Here is a 28,000-nt window from a genome sequence, read left to right as displayed (position 1 = left end):
CTTAATATGCTAATCTCTTCAGGGATCACTAACTCCCACCACCCAGGTCTGTACTGAAGATGCGAAAGAATACTTCAACCTGAGTCTTGTTACAGTAAAACTTTTGCAACCCAACATAGGCATTACAGTATATTCTTTGTGGGTTTCTACAATGAGAACACACTGCATTTAAATTACTGGAAACAGAATAAGATGTGAATTCATTATTCTGACTCAGAAATGGGGTATTTATATACTCCCACTTGAAGAAAAAGGCTAGATACATTGGTGAATATTTTATCATTCATGTGGATCTCTGTACTAACTGAAGAGAAAGCTGAAGGACTGACAGTTCTGCAGCAGCTGCCAATACTATGTACTGTAAACGAAGGGACTGTGTTTGCATAGTCACTCCCTGGGTTTGTCTGCAAGCAAATATGTTGCCATGAAATGCTATGTTCTGTACTAGAGAGGTGGTCTTTGGTTAGTTAGACTCTGTGGCTCTGTCATCCTCTGTTTCCACATACAAATTTGACTGTGTTCACTAAGCTATCTGGAGTTCAGAGGTCTTTTACATGCATACATATCCACTGCAAATTGATTTGCAAGTACGTGTTTAGTCTCACAGTGAAGGCCAAATAGTCGTCAGAATTGTTGTCTTTCCAGCTTCAGGTTAAACTTGATCTGTTGAAAAAGAAGATAAAACGGTGCTGCGTTTGCTTTTGCCTGTTGGTACTGAGCCACCATCCTACCTTACCACACTGTTTTCTAAGTATAAATACTCTCTTTGTCTTTACGAAAGGTTGTTTAAATTCGAGTTTCAGTGCAGGCTTCAACTCTCTTAGTGGGTTTTAAGATAATGAACATCTGTGAACACCACAAAACAATAAAACAATGAGGTAAATGATCTAAAAGCAGACAAAGAAATGTAATTTACTCAAAAAATCCAACAAAAAAGACAGACCTAAGTAATAAGTTATTTACAGGGATATTTCTGTAAATAAAAAAAGTATTAATTACCTCAGAGGCAAATAAGTTAGCAGACGTTTTGCATGCTTCAGCATCTGTCTTCAAAGGCAGAAGATAGTGAATTATGCAAAGCTTTACGTATATTTATATGACTCTTTCCCTGCATCACAAAGATACCAAATATCTTTTGTGTGGTGCTTGATTTAAAATTTTACCTGAGATATGGAGTCCTAGATTTGCTTGTGTTACTTTTTCATCTTAGATATTGATAGAGATTTCTTCTATGCTTAAATAAAGCTTTCTATATTACTGAATTTCCTTACTCTTTGGTTTTCAATAATGCAAGCTGCACACACTTTGTAAGAACAGCCAGGGTTCATATTAGTTCCCAGATGCTGATTTTTGTGAAGATACTTAGACTGATATTAGTAGATGATTTCATATTTATACATGACTGTATCAGGACATAATGTAGCTCATAGTAGCTCTGTAAGAAAACATTCTGCTGCTGTTCATAACATGCAAAGTAATTTTAGCCCTGAGGATAAATATAAACATTAGCCTGGAAGTGGAAGTTGTCTGTGGCTGTAGCTATACTGTGGGGATACATGTGAACACGAGGAATGACTGAGAGGCAGCTGGGGAAATTAGGTTGAAATTCTTCGGTCATGCGAGGGCTGCCTGTGGAAGCTGCATACAATTCCTGTTCTCCTTCTCCAAGCAACATCAAAGATTAACCAGAAAAAGCTGATTTTAAAGCAAGATTTTAGCAGATATGTGTGCCTGAGGTAGTCAGATACAGCACATAACACAACATCTTTCAAATGTATTGAACCCTTACTAGTGAGGGAGTTAGTGACAGCTGTCTTCCCTGTGAGCACCTCTTGTTTCAATTGCTTTTGTGATAATTTGCTTTCCTGTGTACCTTTCTACTCTATATCAAGAAGATCCCATGGGTAAGACCAACTTGCAGTATCGTAGCTTCAACATTTGAAGAGGTGTGTGATGGCACTGGAGTATGTACTTGAGCCTCTCTAAACAAATGCAAAATACCATATTGAGACATAGCAATGCTTCCAGTGACTGATAAAGCAATTAAATCATTTGACTGTTGCATTTTGTGTGATATATATGAAAGTAAAGGTGAAGTCATGAATGATCAGTGGGCTGAGATGGCAGCAAGGTTTTCAGAGGCTTACGTGTGCATAGTACTTAAATAAGAAGCATTTTTATACAGGTTCTTCCAAACTGGTGGAAGAAAATCGTAGGCTGATTATGCATATCTGTCCTGATTTTGGCTGGATAGAGTTAATTTTCTTCCTAATAGCCAGTACAGTGATGGATTTTGGTTTTAGTGTGAGAATAATGTTGATAACACACTGACGTTTTAGTTGTCGCTAAGTAGCTTTTCTCCGAAGTTAGGGATTTTTCGGTTTCCCATGCTCTGCCAGCAAGCAGGTGCACTAGAAGCTGGGAGGGAGCATGGCCAGGAGAGCTTGCCCAAACTAGCCAAAGGAGGATATTCCATATTGGTCAGCAAGTGGTGAGCAATTGCACTGTTCATCACTTGTCCTTCCTCAGGTTTTATTTCTCTGTCTTTGTTATAGTCCTTTTCATTACTACTACTACTATTGTTACTATTATTATTGTTGTTATTATTATTACATTTTATTTTAGTTATTAAAATGTTCTTATCTTAACCGAAGAGTTTTACTTTTTTTTTGATTCTTCTCTCCATCCCACTGGGAGGGGGGAGGAGGAGTGAGCAAGTGGCTGCCTGGTGCTTAGTTGCCAGGTGGGGTTAAACCACGACAATACCTGTGACCATATACACATCTGGAATACAAGGTTAAACCTATGACTATGTTATCCTACTGTCTTAATATGTATATTGAATAATGTTAAGGAATACAGAAAAGGAAATATGTTGCTGGAAAATTATTTAGTAATTGTGAATCTTGTGGGTAATGAAGAGCCGGAAGTATATTATGAAAAGTTGTTTCTATTTATTTTTTCATACTTCAATAGTGTTTGCCTTTAGTTATGGAGAAGAAGTAACAGCAGATTCTTTTATTGTATTTACATTTTTAAGCAGCATGATTGATGCATTAATTGCATAGGCTCATTCCCATAATTTTTCTGCCCTCCATAAACATAGAGTATATTTGCAAAACACATCCAAGTGTCCTTGGCTTTTTTAAATTCCTTTATTTCATTATTGTAAAGATAAAAATGCATCCCTGCAGGATTTCCGTGGATTTTTTTGCGTGATGGGTTGACCCTGGCTGGATGCCAGGTGCCCACCAAAGCAGCTCTGTCACTCCTCTCCTGGGCTGGAAAGGGGAGAGAAAAGGCTCGTGGGTTGAGATAAGGACAGGGACATCATTCACCAACTACCATCACGGGCAAAACAGACTTGACTTGAGGAGATTAGTTTCATTTATTACCAATCAAATCAGAGCAGGACAATGAGAAATAAACCAAATCTTAGAAAACACCTTCCAGCCACCCTTCCCTTCTTCTCAGGCTTAACTTTATCCCTGATTTCTCTACGTCCTCCCCCAAAGCTGCACAGGGGGATGGGGGTTGTGGTCAGTTCATCACACATTGTCTCTGCTGCTCCTTCCTCCTCAGGGTAGGACTCCTCACACTCTTCCCCTGCTCCAGCATGGGGTCCCTCCCACTGGAGACAGTCCTCCAGGGACTTCTCCAATGTGAGTCCTTCCCATGAGCTGCAGCTCTTCACAGCTGCTCCACTGTGGGTCCCTTCCATGGGGTGCAGTACTTCAGGAACAGACTGCTCCAGTGTGTGTCCCCCCTTGGGTCACAAGTCCTGACAGCAAATCCGCTCCAGCTTGGGCTTACCACAGGCTCACAGCCTCCTTCGGGCACCCACCTGTTCTGGCGTGGGATCCTTCATGGGCTGCAGGTAGATATCTGCTCCAGCATTAACCTCCACGGGCTGCAGGGGCACAGCCTGCCTCACCATGGCCTTCACCAGGGGCTGCTGGGGAACCTCTGCTCTGGCATCTGGAGCACCTCCTCCTTCACTGACCTTGGTGTCTGAAGAGTTGTTGGTCTCACATTTTTTCACTCCTGTCTTCAGTTGCTATTGCTGTTGCTCAACAACTTCTTCCCATTCTTAAATTTGTCATCCCAGAAGCACTACTACCATCACCGACGGGCTCAGCCTTGGCCAGCAGTGGGTCCAACTTGGAGCCGGCTGGCACTGGCTCTGTCGGACACAGGGAAGCTTCTAGCAGCTTCTCACAAAAGCCACCCCTGCAGCTCCCCCACTACCAAAACCTTGTCACACAAACCCAATACATTTGGCCATGCAGGGAAATTAAATAATAAGGGAGCAATGAGAAAAAGCTGGGGAAGTAGGGTTGTGTTGGGTTTGTGTGTGGTGGTGGGTTTTGATAGTGAGGGAGGGGGCTACAGCAGTGGCCCCTGTGAGAAACATCTTGAGGCTTCCCCGGCTCCAGGTCAGACCCACCTCTGCACCAAGGCCAAGCGGATTAGCGATGGTGGCTGTGCCTCTGCAATAATGTATTTAAGAAGGAGAATGTGGGAGGAAAAGTTGGAGTTGCAAGGAGGACACCTATGCAAACACCAAAGTCCGTAGAAGAAGGGAGGAGAAGGCAGGGAGGTGCGCCAGAGCAGACTCCCCTGCAGCCCATGGTGAGAGGTCAGGCTGTCCCCCAGCTGCCCATGAAGATATACAGTGGAGCAGATGCTGACCTGCAGCCTGTGGAGGACCCCATGCTGGAGCAGGTGGCTGTGCCCGAAGAAAGCTGGGACTATGTGAGAAGAAGCAGCCCCTGCTGCTGTAGTTTGGTGCTGAGAGGACTGCAACATGCAGGAGGGACCCTCGCCAGAGCAGTTCGGGTAATGCTGTGGTCTGTGGGAAGGACTCATGTTGGAGAAAGTTCATGAAGGACTATCTCCCATGAGAGGGGAACCACATGGGGCAGGGGAGAATTCAAGTCCTCTCCCTGAGAAGAAAAGAGCAGCGGGATCGGCTGCACTCCCCCATCCCCTGCCCCCTGTACTGCTGGGGGGAGGAGGTAGAGAAACTGGGAGTAAAACTGAGCCCAGGAAGAAGGGAGGGGTGGAGGGAAGGTGTTCTTAAGATGTGGTAATGCTTCTCACTGTTCCACTCTGTTAAGCGTTGTCATTGTTAGTGTTTGAATTAGCTTGATCTTTTTCTTCCCCTAAGGAGTCTCTTTTGCCAGTGACCTTAATGGGTGAGTCATCCCTCCCTCTCCTAATCATGATTTCTGAGCCTTTTGCTTTATTTTCTCCTTCCCATTTCTGAGGGGGAAGGTGTGAGTGAGCGGCTGTGTGGTGCTCAGCTGCCCTCTGGGCTCAAACCACAGCAAGGGTATTGTATAGTTGTGAGCAACAGTGTTTGGGTTGAGCACATAAGGACCAATTATTGTATCACTTTGTACTCATATCTTTTCTTGAGTTTGTAAAATGCTCCATGTTTTCAGTTTTCCATGTATGCTGGAACAGCTCCTGTTCCCTGATCTCCTGACTAAATCTGCCTTAACTTTGAATGACTTTTTGTTTATGCTTCTCGGAAGGCAAGTATTTGGAGGCCCTTTTTGTCTCTTTAATGTTGAGCAATTCCTCTTTCTTCTGTCTTTTTTTTTTTTTCTTTTTTTTTTTTTTTTTTTAATGCAGCTCAGGATTATAGCATATTCCACAGTGTAGTTTGTTGCTGTCTGCCTTGGATACTTACTTGCAATAACAACCAGTGCTGTGTTAAAAATGTAACTGTAGAAGAGATTTTACAAAGTGCTTGAAAGATGTAGAAGCAGGGGTCTTTTAGAGCAAACTTAATATTTTAGGTGCCTAAATATCTAAGTATACTTGCAAATCTTTCCCATGTTACTACCATGTAATTATGTTGCTCATTATGACAAAATTACACCTCTGGGGTAGACAAATGGGAATCTCAGTACTGGAGCCAGAGGTTAGTAATTTGTGATAAATGCAGCAAGAGAGATCAAGTAGTGACTAAGAAGCTATTGGAAGAGATTGTAACTGTTACGGAAGTGCACTGGGTGTTCTGTATATAAAAATATGTTTGTCTTTTGCAACAAGTCTTTTGATAATTTTAACTATTCTGCCAACATTCCTGCCCAATTCTATGTGTTCTTCAGCAGTGAAATGACATGCAAATGCATGTGAAAGTTGAATGAAATTAAATGAAATAAAGGCATAGTCCTAAGGAAGAAAAATGCTGCTGACATGCCAGCATCTGGAACATAAGTCAATGGACACAGAATAATTTAAAAGTTCTGCCTGTAGTGCCTAGTAAGTTTTTCATAATAAAATTCATGCTTTAAAAGAAAAGGTAGTATGTCTGGCTTCTGTCTGTCTAGACTGTTTAGTGAAGTACAGATGTCTGAGATCACCCGAGAGGTACAAGGTGCAATCAGATATGCCAATGAGCAAGTTTTTTGAGTTTCTGCATCATTTGCTTCCAGTTTTATTGTCAATGCACTACTGGGGGATGGCACAGGAATTATTCAGTGGTAATTAATTTTGTTCGATGTAGGTCTTAACAGGAGATTTTTACAGACTTTGAGGAATGCATTTGTGTTTAGATAAATGCTTTTAAGCAAGGCAAACCAGTGGTTGACACTTGGACTTGCACTAGTGTAGATAATACTTTGAGAGACTGAGATGTGGTAGAACTTCTCTAATTTGCTTCTCAGCTTCTGCCTGGGATCTCCCTACAGACCTGTGTAGGAACTCTTGTCAGAGTCGCTGAAAGGTAGAGAAGTTGTGGAGGTGCAACTAAAGAGCTAAGTTGTCCTGAAGAACTTTTTCTTTTAACAGGTGGTATACCAAAGATAAGCTCTCAAAGTCAAGGTGAGGGAATTAAGCTGAGTGTGCCTGGATGCAAGAAAGAAAATCTTCAGGGAGTCTGACATGAAATAACTGGAATGCAACACAATATCAACAATATAAAGTTCGATGCTTAAATTAACTTCACGAAGTGGAATATTGTTCTGTGGTTTGTCAAGCCAGTGCCATGCTCCTCTTTCTCCAGCACTGAAGAAAATGCGTATCTCACCATGGGCAGTTTGATTTGTTACTGTTGATATGTGTTGTTGGTTTAGCATTAATGATTGCAGCCAGGCAAATCCCTTACGCTCAGGTCTATAAACCTCTGGATGTGCTTAGTAGCCGAGGATGTTGAGGTATAAAGCCTGCTTTCCATGAGAACTAAAGGTACAAGGCAGTAATGAGGGAATTCAACATTATACCTTTTGGCTCTTTCAATTAAATATCCTCTTGATAAATTGCAGCTTTTTGAATGTGTTGGAATCTTGTGAAAAAAGTAAAAGAAGACCTAAAAAACATGATCTGTATATGCCATCTTTTGAAAATAACACTATGTTAAAGAACTAAATTGCTGGCAGCCTTCTTACCATGAGCCATGACTCTTAATAGTTTGTCAGTTTAATTTGGTAAAAATGAGTGCTTATAAATACCACAGAGGCTTGTTAAACTGATGAGAACAACTAAGAAAATATGGGAAATTTCTGTGGCCTTCAGTTTCTCACCACCAAAAGCTGAAGATGCTGCAGAACCGACTAGGTGCAGCTATTGCAGAACTCTTGGCTTCTCTTCTTCTCCAGCATTGCCTGGGGCAACTTGTTCTGCCCATACACTGGATATGTAGGCTGATGACTTGCCAGAACAGATAGCCTTTTTTTTTTATTTTATTTTATTTTTATTTTTTCCCATTTTTTGATCAGTTTTGGAGAATAATGATATACATCTGATCTGCCTGATACAGAAATACTTGTCCTGTGCTTGTGGAATGAACTATGCTGTGTGGAGACTGTGGCACTGTTAATTTTTGAGGATGTTGTGGAACAATTAATGTTAATTTACGCTTTCAGTACTGAGACACTTTTTGGGAAACCTACTTTCTGCTCAGCTGTCATAGAGCTAATGGTGTCTGGGGCTTTAGAGGGCCAGCAGCAGCAAGAATAATTGATTTATTTCAATTTATCATATTTATTTATTGCTCTTCTGAACATGTATTCTTGAGCACTTATGCAACCCTCAAATAACAAAGTATAGCATAACATGTACTTTAAAACGGCAGGTTATTTTGGATTATAGCATTTTTATGATGGTCGCTGAGAAATAATAACAAATCTTCACATGAGGAGTGCAATTGAGGCCCCCCCCCGGTGTGTTTTCCTTTTAGTAGAGCTGAAGGACAGGTAGTTGTATAAACTCACATGCTGAGTTGGTGCATGTCAGCAGCCCAGTGAGCAGCCCTGCCACAGCTCTGGTCTTTGCAAGGTTTTGAAATTGTCATGGCTTAATTGCCATGGGAGACGCGTGCCTGAGTGTTTCTGCCCAAGTGACTACTTGTCTCAGTGCAGGTGTTGCAGATTCAGACCCTTTACACCAGACTGGGTGAGTCATTTTACAGGGATTCCTCTAGCTTCACACGCTAGTTTCCTAGAATTTAGGATTTGTCCAGGCTTGTGTTCCAAAGCAAATTTAATGTAGTTTCCTAGATTTTAGAAAGCTGCTGAACAGAAAAGTGAAATGTCTGCTCTGTCTGTGGATGTGTTATATTTTTTTTTTTAATTTGTTTGCCATTAATGGCTTCAAAATTAATATTTAAATTGTATAGATATTCTAGAGGAAAACAAGATTCTAGGTTAAAAATCTGACTGATGTTCTAAGCACCTAGTATGAAAGACAGTTTTGCTTTTTCTTAAGTGTTGTTGATTTATTGCATGTGTTCATTGTATAATAGCTCTCATGAGTGCAGCAACCAGAAAATTGGTTGCTGTATTTTTTTGCATCTTCTCAACATTTCTTGAGGCATTTGTTTAATGTATGTTGTTACCTGTTGGAGTGAAAATAAAATCTTGACAGTGTTGTGGGTTTTTTTCTCCTGATACGATAGGCTTACCTGAAACTGATGTAGCAGAGGTCAGAGTAAGACCTACAATGTAATATCAATACAGGGTTTGAGAACGTGTCAAAAAGTATTGATGCTCTGGTAGCTAAAAATGAAGTAGCACAGTTGTTAACATTCTTTAAGAAAAAAGGCATACTTTTTAAAGCTGTTCTGGAATATTTTTTTTTAGTTAAATTGGACAGAAGTCAGCTTTGAGAAAGCAAGCTGGTAGTACAAAGTTAATATTTTTTGAGATTACTGTGTAGGAATCTGTGTAGTTTGATCTAGATGCCTTTATTTATAGAAAGGAGCACACAAAGTAAACTTAATGTGCACAGTGGTTCCACAAATTAGAGCTTTTTGCTTTCATTTACTGCATGTTATGAAGTACTACTGTGCATAGGCAATTTAAGTGGTGTGAATTATGTGATGGAACATAAGAGAAGTGGGAAAGATGCAATGGCAATTCATGTTTAGTTTTGGTTTATTCAGTTGGTTTCTCTAGAGATCAATACAAAAAGCAACAAAAAGCAAAGTAGTCAACCTCTATCTGAAAGCCAGGCTAAGGGGATAATATTTTGTGATTATCCCATGAAAACATGAGATGTATGCAATGAGAACAGAAAGAGAAAAGGCCTTTCATGGGCCATTTACAAATCTCGTTGTGTTTCTGTTCTTGCATTTTGCAACTTCATCTGCCATCCAAGAAATAATATTTCAAGTCTGTGTAACTATTCTTGTTCTTTAGAAAAGCTAATTTATTGCTACAGATACCTGTTTCCTACAGTACTTCTTAAAGCTCCATATACAGTCATTTCAAATGAATCATACAATAGCCAGTGTAACAAACTCTTTTTGTAATGTATCTGTGCAAGTTGTCTTCTGTGTATGAGAAAAAACCCCAAATATACATGCAAGTGCAAGATGTTGTGTTGGGTAATAGGCCCCCTCGTGTCAACAGGTGTTAATTGCGTAAGGGATGGTGGGGAGCCCCGGGGCCAGGCAGTGGGACCTAGCGCATGTGGCAGTGAACTAGGTCACAAAGTTAGGGGTGACTGGGGCAAGCCACCCTGTTGAAATATGTCTTGGCTCACCCAGCATTACAATAAGGACAGAAGCATTTGCTGCTCTTTGAAATGTACTGCTTGTGAAAGGCATTGGCAAGAACGACAAATTGTTACTGTTGGAAACAGGCAAGAGAATGGATCATTTGGCCAAAGCTGGTGCAGAGGCACCACTTGCTGCTGAGGAATGTTTTTGCATCTCTGGAAGCAGGTGAGAAGCTGAGTGAGCTTGCCCAGTCTTTACCAGGACCATGTAACTGTCCTTTAAAGTACAGTTTAAAAAGCCTGTTTGAAACCCTGTCACCAAGTTCTAATTTTCATCTTGTGATGGAATGTTTCACCTGTAATGCTAATCCAAAATAATCATTTACACTGTGAAGTTTAGAAGATACAGGTACTAGAACTAGTAGCTTTGATGGACATAGACATTTTCAGTTCTGCATGTGGTTGAGTTAATGTGTAGTTTAATACTGTGTTTTACACTTTCCCCCTAAAATACAGAGTATAAAATATGCCACCTGTATGGCAAGGCCAGGTGTTCCTGTTGGAGTTTGGACTTACTTTGTCTAATTTGCTATAATGATTTAACTGCATTCTTGATGTTGCACTTGCAGAAGTTTCTACTCCTTTTATATGAATTTTAAAACTTTCAGGCTCAGAAATAAAAATATTTTGGTGTTGTATGGTTAATCTATACAAGTGTCTTTTGAGTTTGTTTACAGTTACTTTCCTAGCATTTCCTTCTCCTTTGGGTTAGGCTTAAATAACGATCTGAGCTTCCCAGTATTGTAGTTCTGTCTGTCAAATGCACAAGCCTGGCTCCTGCTGTGGTATGCGAAAGTGCTCCACTTGTCAGTTAATTAATGGTTTTCTCCGAAAATCATATGACCACTAGTGCTATGTTGTTGCTGTAAGTTGCTTCCAGTAATTATTGCTGTTGTGCAAAAGACTTATACACGATAAAAGGCCTAAATATCGCTGCATGTTTTTATCAAAAGATTGTGTTCATTGAATAATATGAGGTTTGCTGTTACTCTGATGGTGCATATGTCTTAAAATGTAAGAGTGTAACAAAAATGTGCTTTCCAGGCTTTTAGGTTCCTCACAGACAAATCTTGGTCATAAAATTCAGAGCAGCAGCCAGATGGCTGAAACTTGGAAGCATTGCTGTGGAGTCTAGCAAGAGAAAACCTACTCTGAGTAACAGTAGAACATTAACACACTCAGAGTAATATATTACCAGCACTGATGGCATATTGCATTGTGGCTTAATGGAGTCCTGCAATCATGATTCAGCTGCACATGTCAAAGCAGGGCACTTCCCAGTTCATCTGCTTGTAAAAAAACACAGCAGTTTTACAGAACTTGTTGGTAGAGTACTGGAAACACCTCAGCTATTCCATTTTCCCTCACCCCTCCGTGCAGTTTGTCTTTCTCTTCTCTGGTATATGAATGTCACAAATTTAAAAAAAAAAAACAAAACAAAACAAAAAAAAACAGGCAAACAAAAAACCTCAACACTTCCCTCCTTCCTCCCCTTAAAATATTCACACCCAGCTTACTTCTGTTTTCTGCTAGACAGGAAACAAACAGACCTCAGCAGGGATTTTTTGTCATCCATCCAAAAGCATTCAGGTGATGAGAGAGTTGGAATTGACATGTCACATCCCAGGTCAGAAAAGTACTGCCAAAATCCTCTAGGAAAAGAAGGAAATTGGAACTGGTGCCTTTTAAAATCAGAATTGTATTTCTACTAGTGGGTGGATATAAGATGGTGGAGCCCTTGTGTTGTGGAAGATAGTGACAGAATCAACATGAGAATTAAGAATGACCAAGTCTTTATCTGAAGTCTCTTAACACTATCTTCAAAATATGTTTAAAAAAGCAATTTTATAAGTTAATATTTTTAATGCTAAGTAGCTGTTACTCTTAATTTCCCAAAAGCATCTAGTGAGGGTAGTGGTTTTAGGAAGATATTTTCTCAGAAGTAAGCTTCTAGGTCAACCTTTTTCTTAACATTTGCATTTTAATATATACAATTCAGTGATTTATAACCAAAAAAAAAAAAAAAAGGTGATACAGTAACCATTTAGGCTGGCAGTCCAAAACAGCTGTACCAGAACTCCATCAGTATCATTAAAATCAGTAACACATAACCTAAAATCATATCCATCATCTTATTTGTACAATAGTTGCCTTTTGTCTTTTTGCACATTAAATTTAGAACTGGTTTCTAGTTTTATTTGAATGTAGTTTTTTGACTCTATAGGACTGTGTTACGAAAAGGATTGCTGGACTTGTTCTCTTACGGTGGGAAACAAAGTAGATTAGTATGTAGAGTCGATGGACCTACTGTTAGTGAAGTTAACCATGTGGATTTCACTGACAGGACAGGCAATAAAGACATTGACAGCAGTGAAGAGTAGGCTCTGTAGAAACCACCATATAACCCATTCACACATGCACACATTTATATAAACAACTGTTTCATGACAGAGGTTTTACGTTAAAAAAGTAGTTTGGATTTGAAAATTCCACTTCATTTTGAAATGGTTTACTTCCTATTTATTCTGCTGCTGCCATATTTTTCACCTAATCCCACACTGTCAGTCTGTGACCTTTCCTGGGTCCGATGGCACCATGTGAGGAGGCAACCAGCATCGCTCTTAAGGTGTATCATGACACCTTTTGCAATGCATGCAAGGTCCATTTTCTTCCCAGCCTTGCTAGATATGCAGCTGCTTTTTGAGGGTTCCGTGCTTCTGACACAGCCCTGACAAGGAGCGGAGCAGAGCCTGGCATGCTCTGTGGCACAGTTGTTGAGGACTTGGTGCCATCACTGCAGGTGCACTGTGCTTTGCAGTCACTGGTTTGTCAGCCCCTTTACACGTGCACAGCAAATTCTCTGTAGCCGCCTGGCTTGAGAACTGACAGCACAAACTAGGCGTGTGATTTTTTTTTTTTTTTCTTTTCCCTTGAGGTTTATTATAAGTATTTAAATGGGAGCCAGTCTTTTTTACAAGGGTGAGTGATGTTATTTCTGTATGATAGCTTGTCCTGAATACAATGTAGCTCAGTTAGTTTCTGACCTGCAGCTCATAGGCCTTTTGCCTTCAAAACACCTCTAAAGTTGTGCCACAGCTACAGGACATGAAAAAGCCTGGAACTGCAACCAGGAGGCAGAGAGGCAGAGCGCAGTGTGGTGTTACCTGCAGCAGGTTACTTGCTACATACAAATTATTATACATAGGCCAGGAAAAGTTCACAGCTCCTTTTTTTTTTTTTTTTTTTTTTTTTGTATATTTTTTTAATTTTTTTTTATTTCTTTTAAGCCTTTCAAAACCCAGCGAGGTCTTCGAGGGACACATTTTCTGATTTTGAAGTACTGGCTTTATTACCTGCCTTTTCACCACACAGTAACTTTTCACTTACAGGTAACTCAGTTTATGCTCAAGTGTGGAGAAAAATGCAATAAACCTCCTACAAAATATTGTCTTTATCAATTTACAAGTGAAAAAATAATGGATTAGATTAGAAAGTATCTGCGATCTTCATTGTACAATTGCTGCCCTATATGGTTTAAAATTAAATTTACATGAATTGGTTGAATTACTTACATTTTAAAGTCACAGTGTGCCAGTTCATTCTCAGAAGATTAGCAGTTAAAGCATAGACTGTAATAATACTCTGCAACAAGTGGCAATATTAGCAAAAGGGGAAATGGTGAGAATGTTTCTGTTTAAACTGCTTGTTAGTTGTTCCATTTGGTCCTTCTGGTTCCTGAACATGCTGCCTTTGGAGACTTTGTGCTAGTTAAGAAACAGACAAAAAATCGGTGATGCTGGGGTGGGAATATTGCATTTGAAAACCAGAGTTTTTCTTTACTAATGGTTTTTGTATACACACAACTTGGTTACTCTGACTTCTTTTCCTCTCAGCTCTGGTTTCTTAGAAAACTCATACTGCTACATTATCCAGGTTGCTTTAGTATAGGAAAACGAGATACGCGTTGGCTGCAGGGCTCTTCACACAACTCATGCTCTACTCAAGTGCTCCAAGCGTTAGCGTGCACATGGGATCCCACAGCACCTTCTTAAAACTAAAGGGAATTGCTGCTGAATATGTATTCTTGCATTAAACCAGAGAGAGGAACTCGCTGGTAAATAGAGTTTGTGCCTCTTGTTGGCTTGCTACTCTCCATTTCAGTATTCTTTAGAGAAAGATTTGGGAAGAGAGGGAGAACAGTGAGACAATCATGAGACTAATGGAGATAAATGCAGACTTTCACTAGATTTTCTAGACAGTAATAAGAAAACGTTATGAGGTGGGAGGGGGAAGGATTCATACAGTTCTGTTATTGACATCCAGAACTGTGTTTATTTCTTACTCTCTTAGCAATCTCAGAAATATTCGTCAAGAGTCACAAAATGTTGATTATTAAATAGGGTGTCAACTGACATCTGTCATATCAGGCAGCATCAGCAAATCAGTTGTTACTTGATGTTAGAAATCACAGTGTGAATGTTACCTTTAGGGCAAATAGCCAGCCTCTTGCACAATGAAAGAAGTGTGTGTTATATTTAAATTATTTTGAATGCAGCTGTGTAAAGTTGTCAATTTAGGACCATTTTAGTTTTGATGGTGAAGAATGAACAGTCATCTGTACGTAGAAAAAAGCCAGTTTGAGTGAGTTTGGTTGCAGTGCATTAAGGTATTAATTTTAACATTCAAAAACTGCCATTCATGCATGATTGCAGTGGCTATGAAAAATAATTGTCAGAAAGCCAAATTCAGTGGCTTCCCTTTTCCCTTCTTTCTCTAGTTTCAATTCATAGATTAGAAAAAAAAAAAAGTTCTGTAGTTTTTTATTACTGTTCACTCTAGAACAGAATTGTCAAGAAATGTTGCAGGGGAAATAATAAACTGACCATAAGATCCATTTCTGTAATTTAATGTCAGATTAAGGCTGTTCTTGGACAGTGTTTGCACAACTGATTTTGGTGTGTATAGAGCATATTTAACAGTTAAGAGAACTCGTATAAGGGAAAGTACATTTACTTGTATAGAGTGTGTGTATATATCTTTGTGTGGATATATATATGTAAATAAAATGAAATATTATGGTTTATACATTGCACATCTTCTAGAGATGAGAGAGCAATCAGTGAATCCTGTGTTTTGAATGATTTATCTCTTCCTACCTTCTCCTCCTCCACCACATGCCAACATGGTCATGATTCATATCAGTAAGTTGTCCTTCAGCTAATAGAGGCTGAGCAGCAAGCTTTGGCAACTTGATTTAGGGAAGTTCTCTCATCTGCTGTGCTACAAAACATATGACTATAATTATATGTAAGCCAGCAGATCTCGCAAACAAAAGCTCAGTAACTGAATCTTTTCATTTATCTGTCCGTCTTAAAACTGTGGTGGCAGAAGGGTCAAGTAAGGGGTCTTACTCTTATTCAGAGTTTATGAATTCAAGCCTTTCTCCAGTCAAGCATCCAAAGTTGCACCCTCATACCAACTTCTCATGGGAGCCTGGACATCCAAGCTGAAGAGAAGGATGGCTGGTAACATAATTTCCAGTAGCTAGCCAATTATCAAAATTAGCCTGTCTTAACCCCACTAACCCAATGACACATGAAGCTTTGGGGTCCTTTAGGATGCGTTTTCCTTCTATTCTCCTTAATCTGATATTATTTCATAAATACGCACCTTACAAGTATGTGTGTATACATATATACATACATATATATCTGTATGTGTATATATATGTAAAATAACATAAATTTAAAAATGATTAGTGAGATATTTGTACACCTGTGAAAGAATTATGGAGAAAAAGATCCAGGACAAAATAATCAGTTGAGAGCTTATTTCCATATGAGATAATGCCACAACGTTTTTGATCCCTTTCTCACCTCTCCAATTTCTGGATTTGCCTACACCAAGTGTATAGAGCATTAGACTAGAAAAGAAATTGTAGCAAATACAGCTGGAAAGATTCTCTGGGTAAAGTTTGTCCACACTGTCACTAGGAAGCACAATCTCTTAGTTAAATTTTGGCTCTTGAATAATGTTACAGAAAGGAGAAAAATCCCCACAATTTATTTTCATTTATTAATTGCATTAAATTATAAAAATAGTTGAAAGAAATAATATGCACCAGAAATCTTATCTTCACCCTTTTTTTTTTGTAAATTAATTATAGGCAGATACACTAAGCATTGCAAGCATTCAGATTCTTCTAATAGTGCTCAAAAAATAATATTTCATCTTTAATCATTCCCCCTATCTTGTGTTTGGCATGGAATTTTTGGTTTGTTTTACAATTTCCTGTTTCCTTCATTTTCACCAGGAGAGAGAAACAGAAGAAGAAGATGTCAGGTGGCTTTCAGTTATATGCCTCAAAATGAAGATGAACTGGAATTAAAAGTTGGTGACATCATTGAAGTTGTGGGAGAGGTAAGCAGATCTTTAATGGAATACACACACATGCAGTTCTGACATATCTTGTGCATGCTAAGCTCTTAGATAAAGTGTTTTTTGAGACCTAATTTAAACCAGATATTTTTCTTCTCTGATATATTGTCGTGTCTGGATTGGGTTTCTGTTGGGGGTGAGGGGATGTGGTTGTTTGCTTATGGATTTCATGAGGGTTTTTTTCCCTGTAGCACTTCTGCTGGTTTTACTTGATCAGTTGACACTTCTGAGTTCTGTTCAGGGAAAGTTTGTGCTTCAGGGCTATTGAGTTTATATCTCTGAAGAGCCAAGATTATAGCAGAAAAAGCTTTTCTCAGCTTTAGTAAGCCAGCCACAAGGAAGAATTATCTTTACAGAGTTAAATACATTTAAGAAATTTACTTGAAGCCCTCTGGAGTTCAGCCATGACATTCACCTTTTGTCATCTTTAACAATTTCATTTTAGTCTAATCAGTGTAAAAAGAAAAAAACCAACCCAACAAAAAACCCAACAAATTCTTTAGAAATTCAAGATGCACATTTTTGGGGTGGAAAATGAATGGACATCTCTTAGAAGGACTGGGAACAAATTACAAAAGCTTGGACAAAGATACATAAATTTTCTTTGCGTGGGTGAATCCGGCTGCAGGATCAAGGAATGCTGTTTGTTCCCAATACCTTCAGTTTTGTTCCATCAGAGATTTTAGAAATATCTTCTTGAGCCTAATAGCATGAGGACCAAAAGTTAAAATGATAATGTGAATCCTTTAAGCAGAATGCATTCAAACTTGTTTAGTCCTGACTTAGGTTTAAAAAGATCTAAGACCTTAGTCTGCTCAAGCATCCAATAAAAGGTGTGTTTCAGCTTGTATCATTTATTTGTAGGATTTTTTTTCCCCTGTCACTCAGCAGCTAATAAGTCAACATTTATTTTCTTGTCAAGGATATAGGATTATATATCCTTGTTTTCTTTTTCCTGCATCTGTCACTTAAGAAATCAGTTCTAAAAGAATATAAATTCTGCTGCAACCTACATGACATCCAGCTTTTTCTTTTGAGAGATTAAGTTCTCACATCTGAATGTAAGAACCTTAGTGATCGCTGGTTTGCCTTCTATATAGCTGTGCACACCAGCTCTGCACGTTGTTCTTCCTGGAATCAGAGATGATGTGTCACTTGACTAACCTTATTCTGTCTGTGAGCAGAGTTGTGTAGGGGATGTCAAGGTTGTAAGATATTTAAGAGCATATTTTGATTATGCAAACTCGATACTATAATGACTTTCACGGCAGCATATGAGCTGTTTTCATTGCACAGTTTGAAGTATATTTGACCTCACATGGCCACACAAATATCTTCCATCAGTTGCCCTACTTAAAACTTCTAAGTCTGTGTCTTTCAAGAGTAAAGTGATGGAATAAAACCTCTTCCTAGTATCCAGCCAACAAATTAACTCTACCGAATGAATTGTATGATTAAATAATTTAGATGAGACACTAGATTTCTCTCATGAAGTGCATCTCTTGACTTCTATAAATTTGAACAACTTAACTATAAATAACAGATTTATTTAAATCCAAATGAGTCTGAAAATGTTTGCATTAAAATTTAAAGTTACAGAACTATAGAAGTGAAACATTCCTGTACTTGCATGCATGTGCTTATAGTTAAGGGCATGTTTTTTGAAAACCACTTGGATTGCCAATTACAGACTTCTTAGTCTTAAACTCATAATTGTATCTTGAATTGCTACTGTTAAAGAAAGCATTGGCAACTTCCTGATTCTAAGGTTTAAGAAAATATATTTTCTAGGGCTGCTTTTCTGATTGGCAGTCCTAAAGAACGTCATACGGAAATTAGTTTTATTGTAGTGTGGAAGAGGATTTCTCATGGCTAGCTTGAACTGCAGGCCACACGTAAATGCCAAAGAACAGATGCCACAGGTGAGGCTGTGCCCACTTCAGCCTTACAAATTAGCCTGTTCTGTCAGCTACTGAAATACAAATTCTGTCTCAGGCATCATTTGGTGCATTCAGGTGATCCAGGACATTGTCTGACTCTTCTCGGTGAAACTAGTTCAGCTAGTAGAAGAGGGAAAATAAAGGAATTTACAGAAAAAATTCTCAGCACCTCAGGAAGTGTTGTTGTATGACCTTTATTTTCAATCATGGTTGATGCCAAGCAGTTGTTGTTGAATACTTGCTGTTATTACTTCCTCTTCTGACCTTATCATAGTAGTGTTAATTTATTGAAAAAGGCAAGATTTTTCTTTTGAAACGGGAACTTTATTTGATGTAGAAAGCTGCACCAACCAATGTACTGACTTCTTTGTTTACCCTTCTGCTTATGCTGAATAAAGACTCATAGCATTTAAATAGGATTCATAGTGTTTATGTCATTATACCATGCTCCTTATTTCAAATTATAAATGTTTGATGTGAGGAACTTCTTATTTAAAAAATGCAGCTTCCTCAGTTGTGAAAATGGAGATTTTTTTGCAAGTGCCAGAATCATGCGGTGTTACTGTACAATACTCCCCAAAACAACAGAAACACTACCCCTACCTTCCCCACATAGGTGACAATTGGGGGCAATTCTTACAGAATATCAATTTTGTTTATCATTACTCAAGATGAAAAACTGGATGATAGCATCTTCAGCTTTATTTATGGTGGTTCGGTGGGTAATTGGAACATTGTCATTCACTTTCCACTTCCAGTTGCTCCTTTCTTACACCATCTTTTTATTCATGAGTAAAAGGTCTCATATTCCCATAGGTAGTATTTTATTGTATCCTCCTAATAAAGTTGCACCAGTTGAATGAATTGATTTTAAATTGACTTAGATTAATATTTTCAAATCTCTGTGGATTTCTTTTTAGTTGAAAATAAATTGATTCCTAACTGACCTACAGGAAACTAAACTGGCTACTGTTTAGATCAAAATACTGTCTATATATCTTTATATGGGTATTTAGCAAAAAAATGTGTTTAAAATGTAGTTTCTGGTTGACAACTCAGTAAACTTTTCCTGTTGCAAAGAAAAGCTTGTTCCTGTTGTACTGTGCTAATTTGGCTTCATCCTTAAAGTAATGGGTTCTGTTCCTCCTCCTACCCCTTGAAGGTCATGGTCTCCAGCAAAGGGTTGGCAGAAGGGAATGTAAGTCTCCTCCTCAGCTGCCTTCATCAGTGCCCAGGCATGTTTCTTCAGGTGCCCAGTGAAAATGGGTTACACTGATACCACATGGTGGCATGCTGAGGATGAGGATATCTTCCCTTCTCCCACCTCTGCTTCAGGGTGCTAACCAACACCTGAGGTGTAGTAGCATCTCAAGCTGCCCCAGATCCTTCTTCCTGGTGCCAACAGATTGGATAAGATACTTTCTGAAGAGTTTTTATGTCTGTGATTGTAGTAGATACGATTGGAAATTCCCATTGTGGCAGAAGTGGTTTGGGGCTGTACAGTGGATTGAAACAACAGCGACAGTAAGTGTGAGTTTTGAGATTCTAGGCTTGTCATCAGATCTCCTGAGAGGCTGTATATGTTCAGAATTCACAGTTCCTTCCTCTTTGTTCTAAATAGTTAGAAATTAATTATAATAAGATCAAACAGTCATCACAATAGATAAAATGCTTGTTAAACTAGAGATTTCCATAACTGCACAGACACTGATACCCATGAGACATTAATTCACAAACTTAAATTAAAAGTACATTTGAAACGAACAAGAGAAGCATTTTCATCATTGTTTATGTTCACATTCAATGTGTGATTGATAGCTTTTTGCTTGTCATTCTCTTAGTTCATTAGGTATAACTCTAATTACAGTTGTCCCAAAATACAACTGTAACTAATTGTCTTATTAAATGCAAATATCTGAATTCCAATTACTTTCACCCTTAGACTTTCATGGAATGCCAGACAATTAACCTGTAGCATCAGAGTAAGGTCATCTGGCATGTCATTCAACAGTTCTGAGCCTGCTTTCATTTGGAATTAGTCTGTCATTGTGCTGCTATGTACCTTATGGCCTCATCCTGATGAGAAGTCAGCTTTGGCAATGTGTAGTGCATGGAGTTAAGATCACAGCTAAGTCTTTGACTGAGACATGCTGTAATACCATTGAGCTTATTCTTTGACTTTTAGTTAACATTGACATATATTACATGATCAAGTCCTTTAAGTAACTCATTTGAAATTATAAAAATGCAGACTGAATTTTTACAAATCTGTTGCTTCTTTTGGGTAAGGTTGGTGGGTTTTTTTTTTTTGGTTGTTATGAGATAAAGTGGTTCTGCCCATTTCCAAGAACAGGATAAACACTGGGGATTGAGATGAACTTTCCTTACAGTAACTTATTTTGACAGCTGTAGAGTTGAAAGGGGAATATTTAATAGTGGCAAGGGGATGGTTTGTGCCACAAATACAGAACTATGTAATACCGCAAGAGAACAGCTGGGAGTGAATGCTGGGGTTGCATGTCCCTCAGTTACTTTTCTGTGAAATGCTCTGGTAAGGTGTTTTTCCTGATCCTCTTCCAAAAGGTGGTTCACAAGAACTTCTGTGACTACTGCTTGTTTGATTAGTCCATGTGGTAGGAGGCTTTTTTGTGGAAATAAGGATGCAAATACCGCTGACTCTTTTTAGGGTCATTCCTGTTCTATGTGATTACTTTCTCTGTCCCTCAGTTTCTTACTTAGAAGATGATGTTAAAAAAAAACCCAACACCCTAACAAAAACCCAAACCACAAAAAAGAAATGAAAAAAATCCAAAAGCACATTTTGATATTGTAAAATAAAGAACTTGGAAGCTGAAAAGATCCCCTAATACAAGGTACTTGTGCAGTTTTTAATTCTTCCCTTCTGAACCAGAGTCGAGCAGCTTCCAGATGTGCTGTAAGCAGAAGCCCAGGGGCTGGTTGACATCTCATGGGTATGGCTCTCTCTGAATGCACTCCCAGAATAAACCATCAAGTGGCACTGTAGGCACCATCTTCTGTTGAGGTCTTGCTTCCAAAATTTCTTTTCCCATTGGCAGTGAATATGATTTGTTTATTTTGCTTCTTGGGAATCTATGTTTTTATTTTCCTTTCAACATACGATTGCTTTTGTCCTCCAAGCTCAAGATCTTCCATGAGAATTTATAAAATAAGGGAGTTTTTTCTTTTGCTTTCTGTCCTCTAGTTCTCAGTAAGCAAAATAAAATTTGTTGACCTTGGGCTTCTCTCCTTCCTGTTGCCTTCCTCTGGCATTGCTGTTATTCCTGGGACTGTGTTTTAATTTTAACAGCCCAGAAAGACTCTGTTGTGATCCAGGGAGACTTTCTTCCACCTGAAACTTTCCCTGACTCAAAGCCTCCCTCATTTGCCCTAGCTGAGCTGTAAGTAGTCTGTCAGCCTAATAGGCAAAGCTACAGATTGTAGAAAAGCTTGTGGAATAGGCAGACACAGGAGTTTATTGGAAATACACTTTAGATCAGTGACTCCAAAGAGCTGAAGATTTTAATCATTTAACAACTTTAGCCTATTATTTATATAGCAAGGTGTAATCAAGCAGTTGTGGCAGTCCTAAATATTCTGACAAGCAGCTGCTGGTAGTTGGCCTCAGCATTTCCTGCTCTTTTTGGGTATCCCACCCTGCAGTTACAGGGATGGCCGCCCAGTTCCATTAAGGGAAGGTGCTTCCTGGCTTGTAGCAACAAGGTCTGTTGCACTGCAGGTCAGGCTGATGCTCCCTCTGACACTTCTTTCTTTAAAGGGGGATGTTGAAGATTGTATTGGCTGTGAAGAGGAAACCTAATGAACATAAAAAGTAACGTTTCCTCACTTTTGGAATATCTTAACCTCTGTGGTCCTAGCAACCTACTAAAGTGATTTTGTTTTCTTTGGTTACTTTACGTAATAAAACTGCATTCCCTGTCTGAAATAGAACTATTATGTTTGCCTGAAGGCTTGAATTGATGTCTTTCTTTTTTTTTTTTTTTTTTAATTTTTATACTTTAAGGCTTATTTTAATAATTTTTTGTTGATTTCTAAGCAGCTTAATGTCCTAGCATCTGTACACCCCTTTGAGAACTTATTTGTGTGTTTGAATGTCTCAGCCATATAACTCTCTATTATTTTCCTTGCTGTTCACTTCCAATGTATCAATTTTGAGCACTTCATTATTATTTCTTACTTATATTATTATTTGTAAGTAAAATCAACTATTACAACCTCTTGCTGTCTTTCTAGTCTGGTTTATTATTGTGTGCTCGGATCTCACAATTTGATGAAATACTCACTTTCTAACAAAGTAAACCAGTATATTTTGAGTTATTTTAGTCTGTATTTGGTTTAAAGTTTCCAAAAACCTCATTTACATCAAAAAAGGCTCTACTGATTGAGTAATTCAATTAAAAACAAAATACAAGTATTCTTTCTTCATTGAACATATAAAAAACCCCAAAGCCCAAAGATACTGGAAGAAAATTCGAATCTTGCATAATTATTATATAAATTAAATTTCCCTTTAAATCCTGGAGACAAGGATTCTTAATGAGATGCCTTTCTCTAGAGATGATGCACTGTTCTCTGGTGATACTGTTATTTGTATTTCATTCAATCACATCCAGGTGTTGGATTGCATATAGCTGTCTGCTATTGCATCTGTCCCTGCCCCATGCATGGCACTGACTGAGTTGCAGTTGGGTGCATGTGTTGATACGTCCCTAAATGTATGAAATGGAGAAATGAAATATCTTTAGTCACTTTCCTGTATGTTGTTGCTCTTCAAATGTGGTGTGACAGCAGTACTGGCAGCCTAGGGGCTTGGCAAGATGAGGACATGCCATGCCTCTCCAAAAGGCATTGAACAGATACAACACACAGAAAACGTGTCTTGAAAATACCTCTAGCTGTATCCACTTACATTTGGCATATTGGAAAGATTCTTCTTCTAACTTAAAAACAAAAGCTTATTTTTCAGGCTGAACTTACAAGTGGTGTGTAAGTTATTATAAATAGTAGAACTTATTTTCTGGGGTAGGGACACAAGACTGTTTAATGAAATACTCCTCATTTTAGATTGTTTGGTTCATCACATGAACGCTGGGCATAAATCAGGACCTTGATCTATAAATCCTTGAAAGGACTTTGTTATGATAGTGTACTAACAAATTTCATTGAGTGCTCATCCCTCCAGATGGATTACCGCCATGAATAATGGATTTTAATTTGTAAGGTTTTATTGGCTGGGAATTATTGTGACACTTCAAACCATATGGTAATGGATTACCCCAATTTGGGATAGCTAAATCCTGGGGGTATTTTAGTGTCTTCTTTATTGTATAGATTAATCTCTAGCTGCTGTGTTTTGAGGCTTAAAAATATGTTGCATGTAGCTATAGTCTTTAAAAATACTTAAAGCTTTTGATGCTTTTGATGAAAGATTCCTAGTAAATCTTTGGAAGGCCCAGTTTGACCTGGGCCTCTGATGTGTTGCTAACATCATTCTGCATTTTCTTACAGAAAAACTCTGGAATTTGCTTTAAAATTTTCAGAATTTGTAAAATTATTGAATATGACTTGGTATTTTTAGTTAATTCATTCTTGTATCAGCTGGAAAACTTACAAAAAGCTAATGAATGCTGTGAGTATATTCACATTAAATTTAGATTTGCCTGTCTAAAGGTCTTTGAATATGTGTATTTCTACACCTATACATAGAGATCCGTACATAAAAACACCACTGTCCTGGTTTTGGCTGGGATAGAGTTAATTTTATTTCTTAGTAGCTGTAACATTGCTATATTTTGGATTCAGTGTGGGGTTTGGTGTGAGAAGAATGCTGATAATACACTGCTGTTTTCAGTTGTTGCTAAGAGATCAAGGATTCTCCAACTCCGCACGTCCTGCCCATGCGCAGGTGCACAAGAAGCAGGGAGGGAGCACGGCCAGAGCACCAGACCCAAACTGGCCAGTGAAATAGTCCATATCATGGAACGTCATGCTCGGTATATAGAGGAGGGAGTGGCTGGGAAGGAGGGGGTTCTCTCTCGCTTCTGGGACTGTGATGGCAGGACCTTGGTATTTTGGGATCGGTAGCCAGGAACAGGCTGAGTATCAGTCGGTGGGTGGTGAGCAATTGCATTGTGCATTACGCATTTGTACTTTCTGTTATTGTTATTGTTTTATTCAGTTTCAATTATTACACTGTTTTTATCTCAACCTAGGAGTTTCCCTTTACCCCTCCAGTTCTCTCCCCCATTCCCTGAGTGGGGGAGGGTAAGCGAGCAGCTGTGTGGTGTTTGGCTGCCAGCCAGGTCGGACATGATAGCCACATAAAGAGTGCTGATGTCAACTTGTAAGAAAACTAAGAAGTGACACCCTGGAATAAATAATCAGGAGAAAACTACTTGAGGGAAAGATGGAACTGAGTGATATTGGTCACCTTATTTCTGTCAAGTAATCCCAGCATCTTGCAAAGCAGGGATCTTGGGAACTGTGTAATTCCCCTGTGATTAATCTTCTGGTCAATCAGCTAATGCAGTTATGGTTTAATGTTTAGCTCTAATCAATAGAGCCATCTGGGAATACTGCATTAGAAGTATTGAAAAATTTTATAGCTCTAAGAGTCTTGGCCATGTTATATATTTTCTATGTAATGTTATATCATATAGGGGTATCTAGAGTTATCATTTGTAGAGTCTACTAAGTGTTGTGTGTCATGCAGTTTCAGTTTTCTGTATGGCTTTTAATTTGTGTAGAGAGAAGAAAAGCAAATACTACCTTTTAGAGATTTTGATGCTATAATGCACAAAACCTGCACCCCACTGAAGTGATTGAGTGATTTGTATAATATATTCTATTGTCTGAAGTAGCAGCAAGATAATAGCCATTATTCCCAGAGTTGTGCTTGACCTCGCTAATACTACTAATGCATTTTGGGGGCAGGGAGAGGAGGGAGGGAAGTTTTGTCATGGGCAGGTACTGAGATTAAATGAAAGTAGGTATGCTGGTCTGAACTGCTTTCAAATTAAAACGTCAACCCAGGACAAGAAATGTGCTAAAAGGATTGAAGATGGAGAGAGAGCACAGGAAACACTTCTGAAGTAACAACAATTTTCTTTGCAGTAAAATTGTACATGTAACTAAACTGAAAAAAATGCAACGATTCCTCTGTAGTTTGAGGAAAAGTATTTGCTTATATTAGTAAGAGATTTGTTTTCTAAGAACTTGAGATTTTCATGGATAAGTTACAGACTTCTTTTCTATAATAATTAACTAATAACATTTAAGATGTGGGGTTGGTTTTTTTAACAGTAAATGTGAACACTCTCAACTTGTAAAGTTAGCTGTCTATTTTCATAATTTTTGTTGGGGTGCAGTACAGAGATGGTTCAAACATTACTGGAGACTGATGTGCCACAGACTGACACTGTCCCCCCTGTCATTTTTTTGGTGACTGGACAGTGCCTGACAGATGAAAAATATTTATCTGTCAAGGGTGTGTTTAGCTGATGCATATAAGAAGTAATTTCTTGCTGTCCCATTATAACCTAAAGGCATCTGGTTTCTAAGAGCTGTCATTTCACTGCCTGACACCACTGTTCAATCCTAAATGGGTTATACAGGAGGCAGTTTGTAATTTTTAAGTGATATTTTCTCTTGGGATTGGGCTAGGAAATATCTCTTCTTCTTCTGACCATATAATTATTATGTGTTTCAGTAGCTCTTTGTAAATCTAGAGTCAAATATGCATTAGTACTGTTCTTTGTTCTCAGTAGATTTCTTACATTAGCACATTAATGATGTAGCAACATTCTTAATTTTTAAAATAGATAATTCCTGATTTTGATAGGGAAGGCAGAAATATCCACATGATTTATGTTAAGATACCTAGTTTAGATTCTCTGAATAGCCCCTTGCAGGCATTTCTCTTTTGCCATTGATTACTTAGGGTATTTGAACTCATAATCTGCAAATCACATCCATTAAGAATATGGTCAGGAATAGGAGTACAGTGTGTGCTGAAAATTTAGTGATTAAACTGATATCCATAAAAATTGAAATGTAGAGACACTGTGTGCTCTCTAGTTGTTCTTTTATCCTTTTATTTAATGCTCATCCATGCTTCTGACTGCTGTCAGCACTGCTGACATTTACAGATGGGTGTAAGCATCTTTCTTGTTTTTACTTAAAAAAAAAAAAAAAAAAAAAAAAAGAGAGAGGTTCTGGCTTGGAGCCTATGCCATGTGCTCCTTATACCTGAAATTAATACAAAGTGCTCAAAATCATTACTGTCATTGTTATTGAAAATCAAGCACATAACCTAACTTTGTAAAGTATTGCTTATTTTAAAACTCCTATTTTTTTGTTTTTTGTCTTGGTGCAGGTGGAAGAGGGCTGGTGGGAAGGTGTACTCAATGGAAAGACTGGCATGTTTCCTTCCAACTTCATAAAGGAACTGTCTGATTCTGATGATGTGGGAATTGCACAGGAAGAGCAAGTAAAGCCAAGTAAGGAAAAAATATTATTGATGTTCTCTATATATATCTGTGTCTTTACCCTCAAACACATTGATAAGGTAGCACATTCTTATCTCTTGCTTGGAAGTGGGTTTGAATACCATGTTCTTAATTTATGCTGTGAAAGGATGAGACGATAAGTATGTACTTGCAAAGTTACCTAAGTTGTAATATTGGCAACGCTTCCTGAGCTGTGTTAAGACTTGCCAAGCTGAAACAGACCAAGAAGAGAGAAGGCAATGATGATGACTGGATTTGTATTTCAAAATTAATTACAAGGGCTTTTTTTGTATTTATATGTAGAAACTGAGCAAAGTAACCAAACATCTACAAAGTGGCTGTGCTTATTTAAACGAGGGATTAAAGTGCCATGCCTTCTATAATGAATCCAGTAGATTTAAGAATTCATAATTATTGGTGTGGGACATGCAGCACTTTTTCCCTCCAGGTGCTGAGCATGTTACTATCACCTCCGTCACCCACTGCCCCAGCAGCCAAAGGGAAAAAGGCCAGAACTGGGACATGGACTTTGTTCTCTCATTTACAGTGGGCCAGTACTGCTGCAGGTGAAAAGCATGTTTGGTAACTAAGTTTGCAATAGTATAAGCATGGTAGTAGGTTGTCCTATTTATAACATCCCTTGAAGAATAACCTGAACCAAAAGAATGCTGTTATATGAAATGGACACTTGTTGGTCTTTGTGTTTTTTTCTGTTTTTCAGATATTCTTTTTATTTCCTAATTCAGCGGTCAATTCTGAATCTTTAGTGAAAAGGAAAAAAGTCAATTGTATTTACATATTTCAGGTTAATTCCACAATACCTGCCAAGGTCTTCCTGTTTTCAGCACTGCAGATATTCATTGCTATGTAGTGTTCTGAGATCTCTGAACAACCAAAAGTGAAAGGAATCCCAAGATCTTTGTAAGCTTATTTCAGCTGAAATTTACCAAAGCCTTTGTAGTTTACTCTGTCAGTAAGAGGTAGAAAGTTACAGTACTTTCTTTTTTTTTTTCTTTTTTTTTTATTTTTTTCCCTCTAATTTTTCCATTTAAGGCAAATTTATTG

The 28,000-nt window shown here is 38.4% G+C and overlaps 1 protein-coding gene across 6 annotated transcripts in view; it reads left to right on the top strand.

Moving 5' to 3' along the window:
• SH3KBP1 (SH3 domain containing kinase binding protein 1) overlaps positions 1-28,000 on the top strand; it is a 229,800-nt gene that overhangs the window by 97,569 nt on the left and 104,231 nt on the right. For all 6 annotated transcript variants that reach the window (XM_042788560.1, XM_042788563.1, XM_033010036.2 and 3 more), the window contains 2 exons: positions 16,325-16,431; positions 26,803-26,926. In XM_042788560.1, the coding sequence (XP_042644494.1) occupies positions 16,325-16,431; positions 26,803-26,926 (231 nt within the window). The remainder of the gene's footprint in view (positions 1-16,324; positions 16,432-26,802; positions 26,927-28,000) is intronic.

This window comes from Tyto alba, unplaced genomic scaffold (assembly GCF_018691265.1).
Source record: "Tyto alba isolate M040663 unplaced genomic scaffold, T.alba_DEE_v4.0 Super-Scaffold_14, whole genome shotgun sequence".
Classification (NCBI taxonomy): Eukaryota; Metazoa; Chordata; class Aves; order Strigiformes; family Tytonidae; genus Tyto; species Tyto alba.
The sequence above is the reverse complement of the archived record's forward strand: the minus strand, read 5'-3'. Positions and strand labels throughout refer to the sequence as shown.